At 36.3% G+C, this 24,361-nt stretch overlaps 1 protein-coding gene across 1 annotated transcript in view; it reads left to right on the forward strand.

The window, feature by feature from the left end:
- Positions 1–24,361, forward strand: part of ATP11A (ATPase phospholipid transporting 11A) — a 133,730-nt gene that overhangs the window by 103,852 nt on the left and 5,517 nt on the right. Inside the window, exons 16-28 of the mRNA XM_050896599.1 lie at positions 64–137; positions 389–492; positions 2,273–2,454; positions 3,176–3,427; positions 5,942–6,116; positions 7,363–7,465; positions 7,720–7,865; positions 8,845–8,904; positions 10,514–10,641; positions 12,402–12,537; positions 15,791–15,856; positions 16,159–16,262; positions 18,124–18,289. Coding sequence (XP_050752556.1) covers positions 64–137; positions 389–492; positions 2,273–2,454; positions 3,176–3,427; positions 5,942–6,116; positions 7,363–7,465; positions 7,720–7,865; positions 8,845–8,904; positions 10,514–10,641; positions 12,402–12,537; positions 15,791–15,856; positions 16,159–16,262; positions 18,124–18,289 — 1,696 coding nt within the window. The remainder of the gene's footprint in view (positions 1–63; positions 138–388; positions 493–2,272; positions 2,455–3,175; positions 3,428–5,941; positions 6,117–7,362; positions 7,466–7,719; positions 7,866–8,844; positions 8,905–10,513; positions 10,642–12,401; positions 12,538–15,790; positions 15,857–16,158; positions 16,263–18,123; positions 18,290–24,361) is intronic.

The following is a 24,361-nucleotide window of genomic DNA, read 5'->3' on the forward strand; positions in this document are numbered from 1 at the left end:
AATAACCAGTTTAGGGATCTGGAAAAGCAGAGTTGTTTAAAAAATACTCTGTTTTTGTTTCAGGTTTGAATTATTAGAGGTTTTGAGTTTTGATTCTGTGAGACGGCGAATGAGTGTAATTGTTAAATCTTCAACAGGTAGGGCTGTCACATTCTGTTTCTTCTTAGATGTTTTTGTTTCACTTGAATTTATTTCAGGTTTATCAAAGAGTTAAGCATTAATCACAGTCTGTGTGCCTGCCTTTATAAAAAAGGGGGCCGGGTACCAGCATGAGTGCAAAAGTTATAAAAAAGTTGGAAGAAATCTTTTTGAAGACTTAGTAATTTGGATGTTTTTTTGAAGAAAGATATATTTGGCCATTTTTAATTCCGTATGCCGTCTCTTTTAGGTGATATATTTCTATTTTGTAAGGGAGCAGATTCTTCCATATTTCCTAGAGTTAAAGAAGGCAAAATTGACCAAATACGATCCAGAGTTGAACGCAATGCAGTGGTAAGATTCCATTTTATTGATCTGTTCATGTGATGTCAGTGTCAAAATAAAATAGTGTTCTGACCTCCTGCTTGATCTGGTAACAGATGTGTCTTCCCAGGCACCAAGATTATTGTATGCCAAAGCGCGCACAGGCTGCATGGGTAGCAGTCTGTGTTACTCCCTCATTTGAATCTGTCCCCCATCTTATCTTCCAAATGGCAGTTGTGGTGAGATATGAGTGCATTAGATACGCACAACTGTATGTTATACCAGAGGTCATCAATTAGCTTTTTCGTATGGCACTGTGGTGGTTTGAATTAACTTTTGAATGAAAGGAAAGTGAAAAACTTCACTGAAAATCTCATCCCTGCTTTCAGTCCCCAGCCTTAGCAATTGTGATTTGCTGCCTTTGATTGCTTTACAAGCTCTTAAAAGAGAAAATCCATTAAAGCGTAGTGTAGCAACAAATGTGCTTCTTATGGGGAAACAGTGCAGTGATCATCCTTATACTTACATTTTTACTTGCTAAAAATGAGCTGTGAACTGCCTGATCACCTTTAAACAAAATTCAGAGCTTGGTTTTACCTAAAAGGTAGTATTTGGAGTTGTAAAATACTGAATTTTGCTGTTGGAATGTTGCATTCCATTGCAATGGAATATGACTGCCAGTCTTATAAATAGGATAAGATTTGCTGGCATCCAGTACTCAAACTGAAAACAAAGTGTTATTACAAGTATGTGAAAAAATACCTACAGTGTAACCTGCTTTTGTTTTGAAGGGAAACTTCAAAACTCTTTGCCAAAGTGCTTTGCTAAGCTTTACTACGTGAAACAGCTGTCTAATAATTACAGATGAAGGAGGCTAATGAAACTGAAAGAAGTGTTTACATATCATATCCATCCAATGTCCATCAAGAGAGAAATCCAGACCAACAGCTATTTCTTCATCCTGGATAATTGGAAATAGGGCTGGCTCCTACATACAGAAGCTTCTGAAAGAAGATACAGGCAGCCACCTGGCACCTGCCCTTATCAACAGCAAGAGCCAGGGAGCTTTTTTAATAGTTCTCCTTCTTGGATTGGTAATAAGTAACTATACAAAGACGTACTGGATTAAAGTTTATGAAGATAAAGTGCCAGTTAAATGGTGTTGTGAAAGGCAATATATTTGAAGAGGGAAAACTTCCTTTCTGTATTATAGCAGCTTTTTCCCACCTTACACAGTCTATATATTCCCTTTCTCACTCATCACACAGTCCAAAAGTCTGATCCAGTCTGAAACACCCACAGCTAAATTCTAGTTTTCACTTGACTGAAATGGCACAGTTAGATTTTCACTTTCAACACTCTCTGTGATGTTTTGTCCCTGTCCCTGTCTCTGCTGCAACACAGCTTCAAAATCAGACTCTGCAGAGCTACTATTTATATTATTGTTATTTATTCTGACTCATCTTGCCTAATTCTACACGTAGAGAAGGAAACCTTTACCTTGATTCTCCTTTCCCTGGTAATCTCATACATCCAGTTGGGTCGCTGAGCTGTTTCTCTTCTGGAGGATTGAGGTTTGTCCCTCAGGTTGTAACTGCTTCCAGGGCAGCACAGAATCAAGCTGTTTGAGTCCATACTATACTGTACTAGTCTGTTCTATAGTCACTTCACTATGAAAGTGAGTAGTGGGACTCTTCATGTTAATAGTAAAATCATTCCAATTTTTCAAATCTTCCAGCATAAACACCAGCAAGAAGGCTAAGAATAGTTTTCTAAGAGGCATTTTGTTTCTTTTGATTACATTCTTTAGGAGGGACTGCGAACATTGTGTGTTGCATATAAAAAGCTCACAGCAGAAGAATATAGCAATGCACAGAAGCTGCTTCAGAATGCAAAGTTGGCCCTCCAGGACCGGGAAAAGAAATTGGCAGAAGTGTATGAGAAAATAGAAAGAGATTTTATTTTACTTGGTGCTACAGCTGTTGAAGATCGGTTAGTACATTTCTTAGTTTCTTATGTTTAGTGATGTTACCAAAGTAGTTGAAGACTCTCCTGTAACTCTTTTTCTGGATTAGAGATTTATTTGGAAAACCCTTTGAATCAATTCCATACCCTTAGCTTACTAAAGTTACACATGGCAACTTTATAATTTAATAAGCTAGTAACAATAGTTAAGCGTACAAAAATCAGTATATTCAAGCTGTTTACATGCAGTTCATGTAATACCTTACTGAACAAATTGTAGGGAAAAGTTTTGGAGGAAAAAACTACAAAATGGGTATTGAGTAAATGAAGGAAGAATCTTTAGGTCTTAAAAAAATTCAAAAACAGTCTGTTAAAACTGGGAGGTAACTTTAATAACTCAGCAGTACTTCACTGTTTGATGTCGTTAGGTGAAAGCACTGAAAATGTTTTAATTGAAGTACTTGTCTGGGAATTGTGCTGGTTAAACCATGACAGGAATGAAGCATCTTGTCTTTTAAGCTATATAAATGAAAGGTGAAACTTTGAGCACTTTGAAAGTGTCAAAACTAATTATTTATAACGTACTACTCCCCTAAACATTTTTAGATTCACACCTTGGGGAAAATTATTAGATCTGGTAACTTTTATTGCAATTTTTTATTTGGTTATGGAAACCTTTCAATAAGGACCTCTGAATTTTTCATTTGCAAGCAATCTATCAATGTGTGTTGTCAATTGACTTCCACAGACTACAAGAAAAAGCTGCTGACACTATTGAAGCACTCCAGAAAGCTGGAATTAAAGTTTGGGTTCTGACAGGAGACAAAATGGAGACTGCTGCAGCTACTTGCTATGCTTGCAAACTCTTCCGGAGAAATACACAAATACTTGAGCTAACCACAAAGAAAATTGAGGAACAGAGTTTACACGATGTGCTTTTTGACCTAAGCAAAACTGTCCTAAGACACAGTGGCAGCTTAACCAGGGATACTTTCTCAGGGTAAGAAAAAAGTTGAATTTTCAAGCCAGGAATGGACTTCTGTGCATTTCATAAACAATTAAGTGACTGATTGATTACCTTAAGAAGCAGCAACATACTATGTTTCAGTTTCTGTTGTTAAAGTGTGAATTACTGTATGGCAATTAAGTGTAAGTTTGTTCCATATAAGTTTAAATTTTCACAGTCATGGCTCTTTCTCTATCTCATTTCTGGTACTGCTTTAACTGTTAAAAGAAAAATCACAACTGACATTGTAATTATATATTTTTCCACTGCAAAAATATTTATTCTTGGAAAAAGTGATTGTAAAGCAAAATACTGTTTCTAACTTTTAAAAAGGAAGCAGATATGATATATTCCTGTAATCAGAGTTAGTATGTGATGTGACTTTCTTGATAAGACCAAGGCCACAGAGAGCAACACTGTACGGCCCTTTTTCTAGGGAATATTATGCTACATTTACAGACAGAGTAGTACCAAATCTTCTGGTGTGCATAAAAATAATTAAAGTGCCCTAAATTATAAAGAAATCATTGACTTCTGTGTATTTTGAATATCCATAGAAGGATAGATGTCATGTATACAGAAGTGAAACATAACATGGAATAAGATAGAAAATGGCATTAAAAAGCAAAAAACAGGTATAATGTAAATTATGCCTCATACAGGTAGTAAATTAGGCTACTTATTTGAAGCTTTGTAGCTGGTACACTTTACTTGCTCTTTTTTCCACTGTAAAAACCTAAGAATTGGATTCTAAAACATTTTTATCATCTTAAGATTTTAAGAAAATAAGTTACTGGTCTTACGGACATAATGGTGCATATTTGATTTGTTTTTCTTTTTGACGTGGAACCAGCTAGCAAGTACATTTTATATGCATTTGTAGTAAGTTTGTAGTAAAGGAACAACAAGCTAACAAGCATTTGTGATGTTATTTTAGCAGAGAGTTTCTATAACTCTCAGCCTTACAGCTTGAAACTCTGGGCCAGAGCATTTTTCTTAGCTCTCCTTACACTTTAAACACCATTGATCTAATCAAGAGCATTTGTGTATTCAGTTAAATAAAGTGTATTTCTCTATGTCGTCTGTACCACATTTAGCTTAAGTCCCACAGGTCTTACAAGGTATGTTTAAACATGTTTGTTCAAATTTTTGTGCAATGCCAATTTTCTAGACATTAAGACTCATCAGAATTTTTTGTCTTTGGCTCCAGAGTTGGAGACTGTGCTAAGATAGTAAAAGCAGGATTCTGTCTGGATGTTCAAATTCAGGCTGAAAATCTTTCACTGTAATACATCAAACATTCAGTACATTGGCTGAACTTCATAATAATACATTTTTGGTTGATATCATTGTATACTAATGGCGTTGCCCTATTTGTGCCAATGGTAACAAAGTCCTGAAAATATCTGTGAACTGTTATTAAATATAGTTTACAGTACTTTATATTATTTGTCAAAAATAGCTTGTGTTCTAGTAGTGAAGATGGAGATGTTTAAAATACATTAATATTAATAAATATGGTATTTTCCTCACAAACATTGGTCCTGGTGAAACCATGTTTGTTGAAAACCCACACACAGTAGTATAACCTTGGAGCACTGAAACTAGGGCAAAAATAAACCTCAGTGTATGTTTATACAACACTCACTGCTGAGCTGGAGTCTGAGGCTGCAGGCAAAGGCAAGGGTGCTCTGAAATAACTAGTTTGGATGTGCCGCAGAAAACTGCTCTTGTAGTGTGGACCATCTTCCCCCATTGTTCAGCATATGTTATTGTGGTAAACTGTGCTTCATGCGACCACAGTTACACTTTTAGCAATGCCCCAATTATTACAGGTATACTGGTAATAGATTAATATATATAATAATATATTGTAATATTATAGGTGACATATATAATTATTGTATTTTACAGGTATACCTGTATCGGACTTAGCCACCACACTAAACACAAAGTATACATACTGTAAATGTAGACAGTGGCCTTATCTCTCCAGGCCAACAAGTCTCTTTTAGATGGTTCCTTCAAAGCATGGTTTACTTCCTTAAATGTAGACCGTTGGAAAAAAAAGATTATTTTCCTCATCAAAGTAGATTTCAGAGTACCAAAGGCCTTTCCCTTTAACTTTTTTTCTCTATATTATGGAATGTACCACAAAACTAACTTTATTCCTGCAACTCAATTTACCTCACTGCAGTTCTTGGAGCCCTTTCAAACCAAACTGAAAGGTCGTTAATTATACACTCATACTCACTGGTGAAGTCACTGAGGTATCAGATTTCTGTCTTTGAACTGGTGAAGCACTGAACGTTTTCAGCATAATCTAGAATTTTAAAATGTCATAAATAGCAGTCCTATACGAGGAATTTCCTTTAGAAGTATATTAATTTTGCAGTATTCCATACTCATTTTTTCATTAATTAATTTTCACAAAAGAACTATTGCCAAATTTTAAATATGTCTGAGAATTTTACAATGACTCTTAGTTTATATTTTATTCCTGAACAGGCTTTCAACTGATATGCAAGATTATGGCTTAATTATTGATGGAGCAGCATTATCATTAATAATGAAACCAAGACAAGATGGGAGCTCTGGTAACTACAGAGAGCTCTTTCTTGAAATTTGCAGGAACTGCAGTGCAGTGTTATGCTGTCGAATGGCACCTCTGCAAAAAGCACAGGTTTGTATTTCATTTCATAATTGCTTGTTAGCTGTGCACATATGTAAATATTGAAAGTTAATACTTTCTGCGATATGACTTACTGCGATAACTTAAAACGTTACCATTCACTTTTGTATCTTCTAAAATGGAAAAAGTAAAAAAAAAAAGGGAGGGGGAGAATTTCTACAGGCAAGCAATTTAGATAATGGTATGCTAAAATGGCACCCAGCTGTGCACCTGAATTTGATTTATGTACATATTGTGCAAATTTTATGGTTGGTACATGCTGATAAATGAACATATTTAATGAACCGAACTAATTGCTTCCTTTTTAACCTAACAAGCTTTGAATAGTCTACTATCTGTTGATACTACAAGAACTTGCATTATTTATTACTGTAGGGTGATATTTCTTCTCTATTTTTAACATAAGTGGGAAGCCAAGAAAGAAGAATGCAGACAGAAAAATGTGTGCATTATCATTTTTAAGTACTTCTTGACTGCTGCATACTAGTTTGTATCAAGTGAAAACATATCCTTCCATTACTGAAACATCTCAATATAGCTGAAGAACTTTTAAAGTAAACAAACATTGGAATATACACTTCTTTTTTCCTTTCAAACTGTCACGTCTTTTTCTCAGTGCTCAGGTACAGCATATGTAGCCCTTATTCATTTTAACAAATGTATTTAGCCAGCACTTTTAACCGTCTGGAAGTTTGTAGAAGTTTTCAGTTGCAGCTGACTGGGTACCGAATTTACAGAGGTGATCATTTATAATGGAGAGATTTGAAGTCAAGTTTTTGGACAGTTTCTATGTCAATAGTGTTTACATATATAGAGAGTCCTATTATCTTTTCTTAAATAGTAAGAAAAAATTTCAGCACAGTTAAGAAAGCAGAATCTTTCAGTCTTTAGTTTCAGGTTTTCTTTGAAATTGTACGCTCTATCTCTGGAACCCTTTTAATATGGTAATGTACTTACACAGCGTTAAGCAATCTTAACAGCATCTTCCTTTCTTCTGCTCTTCCTTCCTCCTGTCCGTCTCTCTCAAAATAGTTTGAAAGTATTTGAAAAATGTTATTCTTTTAATATGAAGAATCTACTGTGATCTTTATGCATAGTAGTTGCATTGGGTAATACTGTTTTTGTGTCCCTTCAGAATTTCTTATGTAACTGTGTGTGTCATTTTTAATTAATCATACACTCATGCAAAATAAGCAAACCATTACAGAGAATAGTTTTTAACACTATTTTTTTCCAGATTGTAAAATTGATTAAGTTATCAAAGGAGCATCCTATCACATTAGCCATTGGTGATGGAGCAAATGATGTCAGTATGATTCTAGAAGCACATGTTGGTATAGGTAAGTGTGCTTTTTAGAATATTAATTCAAGTGAAATGACAAAAAACATTTACTTCTTAAAAACAGGCAGTCTCAAGAATCAAGTTATACATTTTATAGACAACTTTTAGTGAATTTACACCAGGAATTTTATGAGATACAGTGGTGATCTCTTATTTGATCAATATCATAGCATTATTATATAATTTTTCAAATGATTGTATCTTTGAAATATTTCTTCAGTTATTAAACAGCTTCATCACTTCTTTTTAAAGGAATCATTGGCAAAGAAGGTCGTCAAGCAGCAAGAAACAGTGACTATGCAATACCTAAATTTAAACATTTGAAAAAAATGTTGCTTGTTCATGGGCATTTTTATTATGTTAGGATATCTGAACTTGTGCAATACTTCTTTTATAAGGTAGGAGAATGCTTGTTCTAATTACATAAATCTCAAAAACTTACATGGTAATATCTAACTATATACAGTTTGCACAGTCAATGGTACAAAAAAGCAATAATTCCATAAAGAGATTTTCTTGAGTGCCAGATGCAAAGCTGAAATGGGATTATTGTTTTTATCCAGACCATGAATTGAAAGAGCTTTTATATACATATATTCTGTAATCTGTGGTATGTTTAAAAGCAAAATTTGCCTTGTCCTTTTTTTTTTCCTGTCTTACAAATTCCATCACAGACTGTTCTACTTATTTTCAGTACCTTCTGGGTTCTCTCTACAGTGGCCTTTTAAATCAAGTTGGAAATAGTATTTGAGAACTTAGCATAACTTAATTTACATTAGTTTCTAAAATCATTAGGATAGTGTAGGTGGAGAAAGTTTATAATGTGCATCCCCGTGTTTAGACAGTTTTGTTATGTCTAAATGTTGGGATCCAGTCAAAGTTCTTGCAGTAAGCAATGGAAGGTTACAGAAAGGAACCTTCAGAAAATAATTCAAGGTCTTAGTGTTTGACTATATGTATAGTTAGGAGAGGATGAAGTTTGGGGTCACAGCTAGAAACATCTTAAAATTACTTTGCTGGGAACCATGCTAACTAGAGTATCCATGCTTGCTTATCACAGTTTGTGTCCTGCTGTGGATTGTACCTTATTTGTCTTGCCTTAACTGAGCTGTGCTCCCGGATCGCAGAATTCATTGCCCTTGAATTTTGAAACTGTAGCCTTATAAGTTTGCTTTCAAAATATTTTAAGTATTTTTCTTAACAGTACTACTGTAAGATGAGAATGTTGATGTTTAATGTATGCAGCTCTTTCTACTGTTCCTGCAATGTTTACTATTACTAGTGTTATAACACTATGATATACATAGCTATAGCATTGTACAGCATAAAAATTAGTGCTTGTATTTCACTTGACGACTGTGTCACTTTGTCTTTCAGAATGTCTGCTTCATTTTTCCTCAGTTTTTATATCAGTTCTTCTGTGGGTTTTCACAACAGGTTAGTTGTTCTTTTTCCCTCACTGCCACATTTTCTCTTTGGCTTTTTTTTTTTTTTTTTTTTTTTTTTTTTTTTTAAAATGGATCCTTTAACATTGTGGCTGTTCAGCTGAGAAAATTTTGAGGTTAGTTTACACATTGTAAAAAGAAGAGCATCACTTTTGGTTCATATGGTTTTTAGTGGCAATTGCAGTTAAGTTACAGAAATAAATTTTATGAATTATCATAAAAGCAATGTTATTTTCAAAGTCAAAGAATGCAGGAAACCAAAATTTGGAAATGGCAATGCAAAGTGAAATGTCTGTGAGGTTTAAGCTTATTGAACATGGACAGAGGCAATCCTGAAAGATAAGTAGTTGAACTAGTTGTTCATTTTTAGAATTCAGAATGAAAACGGAAGAATAAACTAGTCTTCTCTGGGGTGTGCAGGTGTGAGTTGCAAACTTCAGACCAATAGCAGCATTCAGTTAGTTGAAAAGGAAAAATAAACGTGGAAAGATAGAGGAAGTGTGAACTGCTGCTCGCCAGAAAAGTGCCATCATTCAGGAGAGGATCCAGTATTCTCCTTTCTAAATTTTTGTTTATTTGCTTTTCCCCTTTGCTCTTGTCTAATTTGTGCAGAAAAATCTACCTCTTCTTTCTTCTGAATGAGGGAGCAGAAAACAAAGGAATGAATGACTGGACTTAGACAAAAGGAGGATTAAGTTTTCAGGATTAAATTAGACAAGAGGAGGATTTAATTGGGAGAAAATAGTAGTGTTGCTTTGAATTTGTGGAATGTCTCAAAAGAAAGCTCCAGGAGGATTAAAAATGACAGAACTATTTTTTTTGGTCTGTTTTGGTTTTAATTTCAAATGACCGTTGAAAACTTTGTAGGTTTTTCTCAAGCATTATTAGGATTCAGATATGAAATCTGTTGATGAAAATTGAGTTGTAAAATTTCCTGTTCTTTTAAGTGCTAAATATAATTCTGAATCAAAAAGGGGGTTTTGACAGCAATTTTTACGGCATAAATGATCACCAAATGGGGTTTGGGACATAAACAACTCTTTTTATGGGGTGATGTGGTAAGTTTGAGTGCTAGTTACAATGATGATACATACATGGAAAAGTAGTTCAGAGGGGAGAAGAATCAAAGATATGTTGGGGTGTTTCTTTGTACAGCACATTGCAGTCACCCATAACTGAAGAACCTCTGGAGTACTCCCCCTTCCTCCCTGCACGTCTCCATGTTACATAGACATGGAGGAGATAAAAGTGGGGCTGGATGTGCCAGAGAGGAATTTCTGCCTCTGCAGAAATCTACTGTTGTTCAGTTTGGGTAGTTTGGAGTTGGTCTTACAGTTGAAATGATAGGAGGGGCCGATACGTGGACCAGACTATTAAATCGATCTTTTAGTTGACCTTTTGTCCTCCAGATGAATGGGGTACAAGTGCAGAGTTGTGGCTTACATCAGTTAGCAGCTGTTCAAGGATATTTGTCTCCATTGTGAAGGGATATAGTTTTGTTTCTTCTGAAGAAGTTGATTCATTGGTTTTAAATCAAGTGTCATGCAGCGGATTGTGTTTTAAAATTAAAACCAGCTGATCTAATTCTTTTCCATCTACAGACTTTATACGATACTGCATATCTAACACTGTACAATATCAGCTTCACTTCCCTTCCTATCCTCTTGTACGGTCTAATGGAACAACATGTCAGTGCAGACACGCTCAAGAGAGAGCCTTCCCTATACAGGTAAAATTAATACATTATGCCCCAAAGTTTGACTGTTCAGTTGTGGAATCTATCTCTGTTACAACCAACGTCCTCAGGATTGCTGTACAAGGTTGCAGTAGAGCATCAGATACACTGCAACAGAAGGGTTGAAGACCACATGCACAGTCTATAAACTACAATAGATACGCATGTATTTTTACATGTCTGTTTACATACTACAATCCACACGATTCATTTGCTACATGAGTGAGTGAGAGCAAAATAGAAATTACTGTTCTACAAATGAAAATGATTTATTTTAGTACTCTATTTCCTCCAACCCGGGGGAACAGAAGTATTTTAAAAAGAGAAAACATACTGTTTCTTCTATATACATGTTTTATTTTGAAAGAAAAGAAGACTGAGTGGTAGAGTGTGGTATCATAGAATGTATTCTGTGTGGTGTCCAGCATTGTCCTCTGCATATTGTTGAACTCACTTCTGTGCATTGAAATTGTGACTGGTTTAGATTCTTAGCCACTTGAAATACAGTTCTTGCCAATTAACTGCACGTGGCCGTCTAAATTAGGAACAGTGCCCAGTTTTGATTCTTGTAGCTGCAAACCCAGTACATTTTAGCAAGTGGTAACAGTAGATAGTCAAAGGGAAAACATTTTTTGAGAGGTAACATTAGATGCCCAAAGGTTAATCAATGCAATGAAGTTTTTACCTATGAAATTGAAGAGCAATACAAGATATTACTGTTGAAACCCAACCGCCCCCCCCCTTTTTATTTTCTCGTCTATATTTTAAATGTTTTCAGTTTAGAAATGGTCATTCAGAAGACCTTTTTGGTTTTTGAAAGCTAGCAGAGGTTATTTGGTCAAAAACATGTGGTTTTTGATAACTAACAGAGTCTATTGCTAAGCTGTTTTGGGCAATAGTACAGTTCTTCTGGGCCAGATGAGGCTATTGTTAGCCCCGTATGGTTTTGCATTGTATATTGGTAATCTGCAGGGAGAAATTACTTCATATGGTCATCAGACAGTCTTTAAAGTGCATATGGTGAAAGTACTGGTTGGTAGTAAATGTTTCTGTAATTCAGGGTTTTCATTTAACTGTGTTCTGATTTACTCTGGTGTGTTTTATGATATATGCCAAGTTGATATATACTCATTCTGTGGGCTAGAACTGAAGTTGTAATATTTAAATTTTTCTGTAATAAGAAAATGCATGCTAGTGAACAGTTCTATTGTTGACTAATCCCTGTATTTTTTGTGGGAAAACATTCAAGAAATCCAATTTGACCTGAAGCTTCAACTCAACTGCAAAATCCTTGTTTCGCATGTTCCATATAAAATTGATATTTTGTTTTGTTACAATATTCTGTATAAAGTACCCCATGGGAAATAAAGCAAAGTCTCCAGAGACCTCTAGCGTTTCCATTTAAAATCTACAGTGGATCATCACATGCACAGCAAATACTGGAAAACAGATACCTTCTGTAAAAAGATTGAAAAGTAAATGGGTGCAGCACAGGGGAATTTACCAAACAGTTGAAATAAGCAGAATTACAGGCAGCAGTTAAAAGGGTTTGGTAAAAATTAAATAAAAAAATATGAGGAGATGTTCAGGAAGGATTTGGATGTGAAGCGGTAGACAGTTGTCATGTGGAAATACCGTGGTTTTGCATGCAATCTCTTAATTGTTTTTCCTTCAAAAAACAATATGAGTGACGTCATTTGTCTAGGATTTTTGAACACGCTGATAATGAATGCACATTATCTTATTTTACACAGAGATGTTGCCAAGAATGCTTTGCTGCGCTGGCGTGCATTTATTTATTGGACATTCCTAGGAGTGTTTGATGCTGTGGTATTTTTCTTTGGTGCCTATTTCTTGTTTGACAACACAGTTGTGACCAGCAATGGACAGGTTAGTGTTGGATTTGATCAGTCAATCAAAGGTAATTTTTTTAATGTCGATTGTGCTATGAACGTAATTTTAATTGTTTTCTTCAAGATTTCCAGCACAGATGATAACTGTTCTATGAGTTATAGTGAGATAGATGGGTTATCTGTTTAGCAAACTCTGAACTATGCAATAGGAATTCTGTGTATCAGTAAACAGAGGTGTAGGACTAGATACAACTTAGGAGAAAAATATATCGTAAATTCTAAATATTCCTTCAGAATTTACATAGTAACTTTTCTGCTTCGTGCTTAACATGCATCTGATGAATATCTGATTAACATATCAAAAGACTCTTGGTAGAGTAGTTATGAATGATGATAAAGAGCTTAAATATAACAAGCTTTTTAATATTTTAATTATTTTTTACATATGGCAGCTTAAAATAATCTATCTCTACTTGCTTTGCAGTCACATGAATGCAAATTTTAAGAACTTTTGCATTTTATTTATTTTACCCATTGATATTTTGGTCTATTTTATTTGTGTGCTTTTTTTCTTTTTGCTACTTGCTTCTCTTCCTATCCTCAGCTAATGACAACCAGCACTCACATGGTAAGACTATTGTGGATTTGTCATGATACCCATTTCATCTTTCACTGTTCTTTAATTAAACTGTTAAAGAACAGTTAAATATTTCCTACAATTATGTCAAAATATCACTTAAACCTATAGATAGAAATGTTCTTTATTGCTACTTTATAAATACTTCAAATATAAAGAACTTACATAGAGTATAAGGTATGTTAAGGTATACGAGGTGTGGTAAAGAGCCATGAACTTTAAAAAATAAGTAGGCTTTTTGCTTCCTTGCATTTTGTTATTTTGTTCTATGCTTTTCTGTAACCTACATTTTGTTGCTGACTCTCTGCTATAGAAAATTTGTTACAGTTTATGCTATATAAAGTGCTTGGATGGCTTTAGAAAAGACCCTCAAAGTGAGAAAGAAAATAAACTGTGCACAATTTTGTTGCCTATATGTAACGTACAAGTTTGCTAGAAATGCAGTATTCAAATATTATTAAATACCATCTTTGTGACATCCATCAGGGAAATGAACTTCTAGTGTGTGAGAGAACACTTGTTAGAAAGAGCTTTTCTAAGGATAGAATGAATTGCCATTAGACATAACTGTACACTGCAGCACTTCTTTTCCTGGTACCATGATGTGCTCTGTTAGATGTTCAATACTCTGCATCAACTTATATTTATAGTCCTGAAAATTAGACTTCTCATACCTGTACACATTTTGTAAACGGTTTGTATTGCAAATATTCTGACTGGGTTCCTTTTTGAAATTTTAGTCTATTTCTGTTGCACACATTCAATCAAATTCTTCTTGATAAAGCTCTAAAGCCAGACTAGTGCCTGATTTCCAAATTTTGAATGTTTATATCTACAACTAGATACCCATGTTAATATTTGATGATAAACTGTGTTGTTTGATGAGGCATTCTGACTCTTGAGTGTCAGAGTGGGTTAGAGAATTCATCATTGTTCAGCATGCATGCTTGTGTGTATGTATAAAACTTACAGATACTGAGTTGCAATTTTAGATTTAAAGGCTTGAAAATGTTAGTGTTCAGGAATAGTCAGAGATACATATACATATGTGAGTTCATAGATACATGAATGCTAGTTGGTGTTGATGGTTATTTCCAAGTATTTAAATTATACTCACATCTGGAAAAAGTCAATGAAAGATTTGAAGATTTGAAAGGTTTACTGCAACAACATGTTGTTATGGAACAGGGAAAAGGTCAAAAGTAGGAAAGGGGATAAAAGGGCTGCAGGTAACACTAATACCATAAACGATATAAGATGATTCGAGTTAGGTTCCAAATTGTTAAAATGGGTGCTGAAGCAAAAATTTGCGAAATTGAAAATTTACCAATTACCAACGTGCCTTGCTAAATTCAAAACAGATTGCATCCACTGCTCTCTGTCCGTAACAACTCCTTAACCCATTGCTCCCACACTGTTGGCTGCTTCTTTCTTTCCCAAGCCTTGCTGTTAAATGCAAGGAGCAGGTTTTTCTCGTGAAGACTAATATCCAGAGTATGGAATACTTAAGCATTTTCTTTAACACTTTCCACTAGGTTGTCTTACCGCTCCATCAGCGGACTTACATTTTCCCTTTGAAACAAGGATACCTGTAAATATCCTTTTTGTCACCCTCAATGCCCCTCACTAATCTTAGTTCGAGCTGGGCTTCGTCTGTGATTTTCTTCCCCTGTACCCAAGTAATGCTTTTATGCTGCCTGTTTGCTGCCTGCCCATATTGTCATCTCTTACATGCTCCCATTTTGCCTTTTTGTTCATTGAGAAATGTCCTGCTTGGCCAACTGGGTCTTCTGCTGAAATTCCATGTCTTCCTGCAGAAGAGAGTTCATGAGATCTCAGCAGTTGTCTCTTTCAAAATCATTCAGCTCTCTTGGGCACCCTTCTCTTTCATGGGTGCAATACCCTGAATCAAACAAAGTCTCTTCTCCTAAAATACAGTGTCCTAACTCTGTTGCTTACTTTCCCAACATTTCTCTGGATCCTGAACCTGGTCATCTCATAGCTGCTGCAGTCCAAGCAATCCTCTGTGACCATATTCACCACCAGTTCTTCCCTCCATTGGCATCAATGATCATTTCTGCCCACTTGAAAAGTTGAAGTGTTTTTATTTCATTATGTAGGTGGGGAGAAAATCAACCACAATTCACAAGTGTTTTATCTTAAAATGTTTGTAGAACATTTATGTACTTACATGGCTTTGATGGTTATCACATTCTTTCTTGTACTGTTACTCGTCTGTATAACATGCTGTTGAACCTCCAAGAAATTGTGGGATTCCAAGGACAGCAGAGAAGGGAGATCAGAGAAAAGATGATGTCCAAGAAGACTGATGAAATCAGTGCAGTTCGTTTGTAAATCTCAGTGATTTGTTAACTGTTTTACACTTGATTTTTATTAAGAAATATACCTGTGAACTTTGGGTTGAGTGCATTGATTGTGGTTTTTTCTTGTCTGTATGAAATCTGAGCTGTGTACACACAAGGGCAAGAAACCAAAACACTTTGCACTGGATAGATCATGTAAGAATTCAGTGGTTTTGCTTAAGTGTCAGTTTCTGATACAAAGCAATACATAGCTTTAAGAGGTTTATTCTGGACAATTCACAAAGTAGTGGACAATATTATCTGTAATTGCTTTGGACCATTTTTTATAGGTGTTTGGAAACTGGACCTTTGGAACACTGGTGTTTACTGTGCTTGTATTCACGGTTACATTGAAGGTAAGGTATGCTGTATTTTGTCCATTGAAACTTTCTTAGAGCTTTTTTTCTAATTGCTGCTTACTTGTATCGGTTTCTCTCTACAACCATACATTGTCATATTAGTTTAAATTAGTTTAAATACAGATTTTGCTATCTGTGCCTTCTTAACTGTGCTCAAAATTGAAAAATGTTTTTTAGCTAATCTTGTGTAGAACCTTTCCCTTTTTTCAAATGATGTAATTTTATTTCATCTCCTGCTGAGTATTCTGTTGCTTCTAAATAGTAATAACACCATATAATCTCATTTGGTTTTTTTTCAGCTTGCACTAGATACACACTATTGGACATGGATAAATCACTTCATGATCTGGGGATCACTGGTATTCTACATTATCTTTTCTCTGCTCTGGGGAGGAATTATTTGGTATGAACCCTAATATAAATTGCATTGCAAGTGTTATTTCAGAAACATAAAGTTGTTACATATTTCACCTTTTTGTCCCACACAGAATTAAATTTAGCTTTTATATATTGCAGAACTCCCAATAGCAATCACATTTTGAACACATCAGTAATGGTAATTAGAGAATGCTCAGCTCTGAATTATGTCAGAATGCTCAGACATTTCACTGAATGTCTGCTAAAATATTCTTAAAGAAGAATATGAGGAGAAGAATATCAGACCTCAGACTGACACTGGGGCTATCTCAGTAGTGTCGGTCAAAAGCAACCAAGGGTTGGTTCAAGGAGCTGAGGCTGCCTATCTGAGGCAAAATGTCACAGCGTAGGTCACGTCTATGCAGCTTGGGGCTGGCCACCCACCTGCTGGGCTTGTCTTGGAGGGAACTAGCTGTAGCAGTCTAAACTAGCGCCAGGGAGTGGAACTCACATTGAAGTTGTGTGGATGACCAGGAGTCCTGTGTTTGAGCTCACTATTTGCCCCCTTTTTTAGCAAAGTAGATTTACTGTAGATGTCTGAGCACCTACTTGTTCTACCGTTGGTAAGAAGCTTTTTAAGAATTAGTATAACTCATGTACATAGCTGATTGAAAGTGGGTTTTTTTCTATTAAAAGATTCTGTGTACTTGAAACTGAAATTTTTGGGAAGAAGATCAGGTGGAAACAAGTTCAAGTTCTTACTATGCCTGATTGCCATCAGGAACTTGAGTTTGCGTTTTGTAGAGTGCCCAGTTACAAGGTTATCTTTTCTAACCTCTTCTGCTGGAGCTGTTCTACTTTGTATACATAAGTAAACATTTTGAGGGACCAGAGAGAAAGCAGAGGCTAACTGTTGGATGGTGATTAAGATGCCATTTAATTTGGAGTAAGGATTTGTATTTCAGTGTGTCCCATGCAAATAAGCGTCAACTCCTTGGATATTCAGTAGCCTCTTTTTTTTTTCCCAGTAAGATCAGATCTCAGTTTCTTCAGCATCAGAATGAAAACAGTTTGCAGAAGTGACATTTTCCCTGATAATGTTTTCCAGCCAGCCTTGCTCTGTGTTAAGAGATGTGACTATTTACATGCAGCAATGTATTTTAACTTGATTACCTTTTTAGAATGCAAAGACTTCTGTCAAATTTTGGAAACTAGCAGGAAACTGCCCTACTGGTAGGAGGGCTTTACGCTGAAGTGCTGCTACAAACTGTCCGTTGATCTTTGCTCTCAGTAAACATGGCCTCTGGTTCCCATTCCTGTACGGTGATGGCATTTTAATAACCACACGACTGCCATGGAGATACAGGGAAACACAGAACTGAAGGTAGTGAAAGCGAGGGCAGATAAAAATGTGGTGAATAGGTTAGGGAGCGTAACGTGAAGCCATCAAAGATGCTTAGGAGAGCTTGAGAGAGATGAAGAAAGGTGTGGTCAGCGAGCCTTACTCTGAGGATACATAACAAACGAGTGTGTGTTGGGAAAGAGGAGGGAGGCGATGGGTGGGACACTGAGAAGAAAGGTGGAAAATATCTGGGGCAAGATAAGGAGTAGATGGAAGAGCATAAACAGGATAAGAATGTAACTTAGTTTATCTTTGCAGGGGAGAGGCAGCATGGGAGGGAGGACAGCATAGTAGTTCCTGCAGCCTGGAAGGCAAGAGGAAGGTAGTTATCTCTAGTCAGCGCATGTTTAGATCTCTTTTTGAGGCAACTGGGATGGGTGAACTCCCACAAACTGGGAAGTTGAACCTGAAGTATTTCGTCACTCTCATAATTTGTATATTTAACATTGCCAGTCTTTCTTTTGTGTATTGAAGTGTAATATCTATTTAATCTTTTTCCTACTAGGCCTTTTCTCAATTATCAGAGGATGTATTATGTGTTCATGCAAATGCTGTCTAGTGGTCCTGCATGGCTGGGTATAATTCTGCTCATAACTGTCAGCCTTCTTCCAGATGTTCTCAAGAAGGTCTTATGCAGGCAGTTGTGGCCTACAGCAACAGAAAGAATCCAGGTAAAAATATTTTTCATTGTGAAGTTAGTTTTTTGTATCCAAGTCTCTAACAATTAGACCTCCTTCAAGGTTAGAGGTTCCCCATCTATGGTGTATATCACTGGTTGTATACCAGCCACTTCTGAGCGGTATGGTGAAAGATGCTGCCTGTTGTTTACATGGTGGTATTTACCTGAATCCTGGGGCAACCCCTGTGCCTCCATACCAGCAACCACAGGGAAATCAGCTGATGAGGATGGTGGGAGACAGGTACAACATGGTTCCTGATTTGAGGAGATAAGAAGGGCAAGAGGATTGGGATCTCCATGGGGGTAGATAGGAGGCACTTACATTGGCCTGGACAGCAGTTGTTCCTGCTGTTGTGGAGTATTCAGAGGCACTGCCCCCACCCCTGAATTGAAGTAATTATCTTTCATACCAAGTCATTTTACTGCGTAAATGAAACTCTAATGTGGGCATTTTAGCATTTACCATGCAAGCTGAGCATAGTTATCTAAAATGGAAAATCAGCTAAAATAACCTAAGCTCAAAATAAAACTAGTAGGAAGGGAGCATGTGTTTTTATTGAAATCCCCTTTAAAGTAGGGATTTGCACAAGCAGTTGCAATCCTATACCAAGGGACTCTACAACTGCATGTGTGTTTATTATTGAACAAATCTAGAATTTATACACTTAAATGTGATTAATATATACTATTTTGGTAAGGAATATGTAGTACCTACATGCCGATGTTCATGTTGCATGATCTGTGCAATATAATACTTTCTTAGGAAACTATTTTATACTGATGCTGTGCCTGTTACAAACCCACGGGTATTAAAACTTATTCATATTCTATTAATAATTTTTTCCTCTTTTATATTTCAACTTACATTTTGCCTGTTCTGATACATTATTTCTACATAAATGTGCCTTGCTGTGCCAATGGGAAGAGTATTTTAAAATCTATTGTCTCCTTTCGTCAGATCAGCCCAAAAGGAGAAACTACTGTGTAAATACAGACCTGCTCTGCTGAGGCCGAAAGGGAAGCTAGGTTCTGTGGGAAGCATGGTATTATTCTGGGGCCATCAAACAAACCTCAATAGAAAATGTTACCTGTATTTTTGACCCCAACAAACCTTCATATATTATATGTGTTAGAAGGTGAAGGACAGTAGAGATGTTGAACCTAAAACTTAATGTTACTGCCCTTGCCCTTTTCAGCCCATCAACTGCTAGTAGGTTAAAATAATGAGTTACCAGCAACAGTGTGTATAGGGATTAGTTAGCATTTTGATGTTTATTTGAGAAGATACTTTGCATTAAGAGGAAAGGAATAAAGGAACTTTACTTCCAAGGAAAGTAAAATTTCCCCTGTGGCAAAGGTAAAAAATTCTTCTCTCATATCTGCAAAGTAAAACCCCTTGCCGTTGTTTTGTATTCCTTGAACATACAGTTGTGAAAGTGCCCCACTTCAGGAGGACAGGAAAGAATAAAGAATAGCAGAAGAGCATTCCCAGGCAGATCAGCATTTAGCATTTTTCTATTTCAATATCTTTAATGGGTGTCTCTTTGCCATATATGCTACTTGTGGAAGAAGTTGATCTCAATATAGGTTCTGCATGCTTAATTTAAAAGTCTAAAGAGAGAGAATGAGGATGGGTTAATGCAAAGAAACAAGCTAGCAAACACAGGCCCCAAACAAAGGTATTACAGCATTTCTTACAGACATTGTGTATTAGCGCCGGAAAATGAATCAATTGTAAAGCAGACTTTGGGCTTAACACTGGCAATATTCATTTTTTAGTATTTACTAGAAAATCTCTGACTTTTAACCAGATATATCCCTTGTGTTTCTTCTTCCCTCTCTTTGTTTCTTCCTGTCTTCCAATCCGCTTTGTCTAAATAACTGCTACCTTGCTTTAAACATAAATGATGTGCACGGTTACTTCCTACAATCTTCTGGGGAAATCAGACTAAACATCAGTGCCTTTCTGTTGAGCAGTCCACCATCTTTATGCTTTCTCAGACTTCAAGCAGTCTAAGTTTCTAATGGAACAAAAGGTGACTTTTTTCTGCCTTTCTGCATGCTTGGCCATTTCATTCAAAGGACAGTAAAAAGTTTATCATCAGAAGTTATTTACTGTACTCATTATCTCCATTTCTGATTCACGTCAACTATATTTTGAAAAAGAATACTTTTTAGTATAGTTTTTTCCTTCTTCTGTTTGTTTATCTCAAAGATTCTATGAATCATTGTCACAGTCCATCACTGTCACTATCATTTTTGTCACCGTTGTTACTGAATTTTACATAATGTTTCTGCCTCAAGAATCTAGGATTCATAGATCCCCATTGTAATCATTGGTCTGTCTGTAGCTGAATGCATGTCATGTTTGCATTGGACCTGAGTAAATGGAATAGTTGCCACACAAAGAAGTGATAATTCTGATTATGCTGATGTTACTAGCGTCATACAGAAAATGTGGTACTGGAAGCCATTTAAGTGATCTTTGGAGTATATTAATATCTCTGCTCTGTTGTGATAGAAGAAAATGCAACTTTTTTATTAATAAGTTATTTCCAGCATGCATTTTGAAACTGAGCTTTCCTTATATTCCATTTTATGAAATTCTGTACTCTTTCTAGAAAGAAAACAGCTCAGGATCCAGAAGTATATGACATTTAATATAATATAAAAGTAGAAGAAATGCTAGTAAATGTTGGCTTCCCTACAGGCTGCAAGAAAACTATTTTTGACTTAATACTAGGAGACTGTTGGTTTCCATTGCAGATTTTATCTCTTTATTTCTTAACTGGTTAAGATAAAAAATACATTTCCTCTTTCCTCCTTCAAAAATGTATAGCCAATAAAAATGACTGTAATTACGTAAGTCAGGGAAAATACACAAAGTTTTTTTCACTATTGAAAATTCTGGCTAAAATTGGCTTTTAAGTGCCTTAGGATTGGTTTGAACTGAGCTTGTAACCAATTATTTTTAAACTTACTGCATTCCTATAAGCTATATTGCTTTCTTTGTAATAAAGGGCTTCTGGAACAATTGACAAGATTAACATAGGACCAGCAGCCACCTCCCAGGTTACTAAATTACTTCTCCTTAGGCAATAAGATTGCATAAAGCCTTTGAAGCAATTCTTATGCTTCCAAGTTTTTCAGTTATTTGAGAGTCACTCCAGTGTGTGGTGGGTGATTGTTTACCATCATTATCATTCAGAGGTTTTTAAACATTCCAGATCTAGTTCTGTTTTGTTTGGGAGAACTTTTCAGTGAGATAGATATATACACACACATATACATATGTGTGTATACACGTACATATATGTATATACAAGTATATGTGTATATATATGTGCATGTATATTTATATAAATACACACATGTATGAACTGTTGTCTTTCTTGGGCTAAAACATTAATTCTGCAAAAGCTTTGGAGGAATCTGTTGTCTTTTGGTAATTTTGGTCAAAATCTGCTCATGTCTTTCATACATGCAGTCGCAGTGACTCTTTGGCTCCATGAAAGAAGCTGAATTTTGTGCTTTAACTGGAAATTGTGCAGCTGTGAGGTTTCTTTCAGCCTTTACTTTTAAAAAGCAATAGAGTATTTTTCTAATATATCCAATCTACACTAATTGATTATGTTTCCTTTTTCTTTCTTCTTCTTTCATTAACAGCAGAAGCTCAGCAGCTCTGTTAGGGAAAATATAAATTCACTTTAAACTACCCTCTTTTCATTTTTATAATTGTCACTTCGATTGACAGTGTTTCAGCAATCCCAAATATTTTGTAGCTGAAATACCAAGTGTTTCGATTCTGAGCTGTAAATAACTTCTGTGCTTTCATCCCTTTTTAAGAAATATTTTTCTTTTTCTCCTTGCTTCTGACTGATGTTTTTGTACTTCACTTTCACTTCAGTCACAAGATTGGCCCATCAGCCTCGTTACAAGATTTCTACCCTTTTGCTGCGCTTGGGGAAACCCGAAGTGGTACTTTTGCCTGGGGAAGCCTCTCTGGGGATTCATCATTCTTCTGTTCCTCAATGGGCTTAGCTGCTGTTGAACAACTGCACAGGGCTCTTAGAAAACTGGTCACCAGCAAACTGTTGCCTTTGTCATGTGTCGGGCTCCTCTTCTATGGAAAACAAAGAAATGGATCTTGCTGTTGCAATAGTTGAATCCCGTGGAAGAAGTTACCTTGGTAACTCCCCTGCCCTCTCTCCCTGTGGTGTAATGACTAAGCTGTAAGTCAGCCTTCATTAGCACTGGCCCCATCGCCTCCGTGTGTAGCACTCCCTTCAGTGTACCAGTTGTTCTGGGGAGTAGTGAAGCGGGACGTCCCCTCCTTAATTTGGAATCGCTTTGGCCTCATCATATCACGGGCACCTCTCCCATGCAGTACAGGTTATTGTCAGAGGGGCAGGACACACAGCCCACGGTACTTAGTCATGGTACAGTTAAGTGCTTTTGAGAGTAATTAAGTATTTTTAACAGAGTTTGAAATGGAATTTAGAACATCCTCAGAGTGGCTCAAAGGATTAACCTCAGGAACAAGAAATAGAAACCTTGTTTTACACTGGATAACCTTTCCTTTTTAAATCTGTCAGAAAATCCGTCACTTTTACAGGACTTTGCTACAATAGTTACATTTGTACCAAACGGTACAATTCATTCACCTTTCTCTCTTGTATTCAGCGAGAGTCTCACTGTTTTTCCTCATCCTTGCAGAAGAGTATGAGACATAAAACAGCCCTAAATGCACTGGCGAACAGCGATGGGCCACTTCTTGAAGGAAATCTCTCAGCTTCCGAGCCATAATTAGATCAAAGCTAGGTAACAGTACTGTACGTGTTGCCAGTTTGGATTAATTTCTATTGGTGAACTGTACTATTTACAAATCAACTGTTTCCTCCAGAGTTTTTGATGTACTTTATCAATATTCATACAAAATCATTATGTTTTACTTGGAGAGCCTAGTTTTTGCAAGAGATGTTCCATGCCACAGGTAAGCTCTTTTTGTCTCGGACACTTACTTATGTAAGGCAAAATGATGAATCATATACCCATATTAAAGTCCTGTAAATACATTGTGTTGTGTATAGGTGTTGTGTGACATTTCTTCTATAAGAACTGCAGTCGTTATTGCAGAGTGTACTCCCATTACACTATGATGTAGAAGTATGACATGAAGTCAGAAGTAATTCTCACACAGGAGCAGTTTATCCATCATCTCTCATGCTCTTGAATACATATATAGACCAAATGCAGATGGTAAAACAGGAAGATAACCATACAAAAGGAAGTGAGTTACTTGTGAATAGGACCTTGGGTCAGGAGACTGGGGCTGTATATCTGACAGTGTCTACCATAGTAATGCGTTCCATATAGACCGATGCATTGCTGCATCGCTGCCTCGGATCAAGAGAGAAGTGTGGTAGCCTTGCCAAATACCTGAGACAGCAGCTTGAGTGGTGAGCTCCTAAATCCTCCAAACACTAGGGCAGCAGAATGAACTTCTCTGCTTTACATCATCTCCTTGCCACGCCACTGATTACACGAACAAGTATAAGTAAGAAGGTACACTTTTTACTCAAATACATTCCCATCCAGATGCCGTATCTGCTCCAGTCCCTTCATGCTCTCCTGACCCCAAAAGCAGCACGTGAGGAATTAAGTGAAGGTGCAAAGTACCAATATGTGAAGAGGACAAATGCAATGTAATGTGCTGGTGTGGGCTGCAGGGCTTCAAGGTAGTTGAGGGGTGCTTTTGATTTACTTCTAATGACTGCTAGACAAGTAGTAGTAGAAAACCCCAGCTTTCTTGAGTAGCTTCAGGCATGGCAGATTGAAAGCGCTTGCCTTGGAGCTATGTGTAGAAAAAAACATTATTTTATTTTCAGAAATACGTATGGTAACTAAAATGCTTCACTTTCTAGCTGTAAGAACAGGAAAAATAGTTACCATACAGTGCATGACTACTCCCTCCGTCATTTCCAAAACAAAGTCTGCTAATCTGTTACCTGATTATCTACATTTTTCTGTATTAATGTCGGTATTTGGTCTATATGTGTGTTTA

The sequence above is a fragment of the Gymnogyps californianus genome, chromosome 1 (genome assembly GCF_018139145.2).
Source record: "Gymnogyps californianus isolate 813 chromosome 1, ASM1813914v2, whole genome shotgun sequence".
NCBI lineage: Eukaryota > Metazoa > Chordata > Aves > Accipitriformes > Cathartidae > Gymnogyps > Gymnogyps californianus.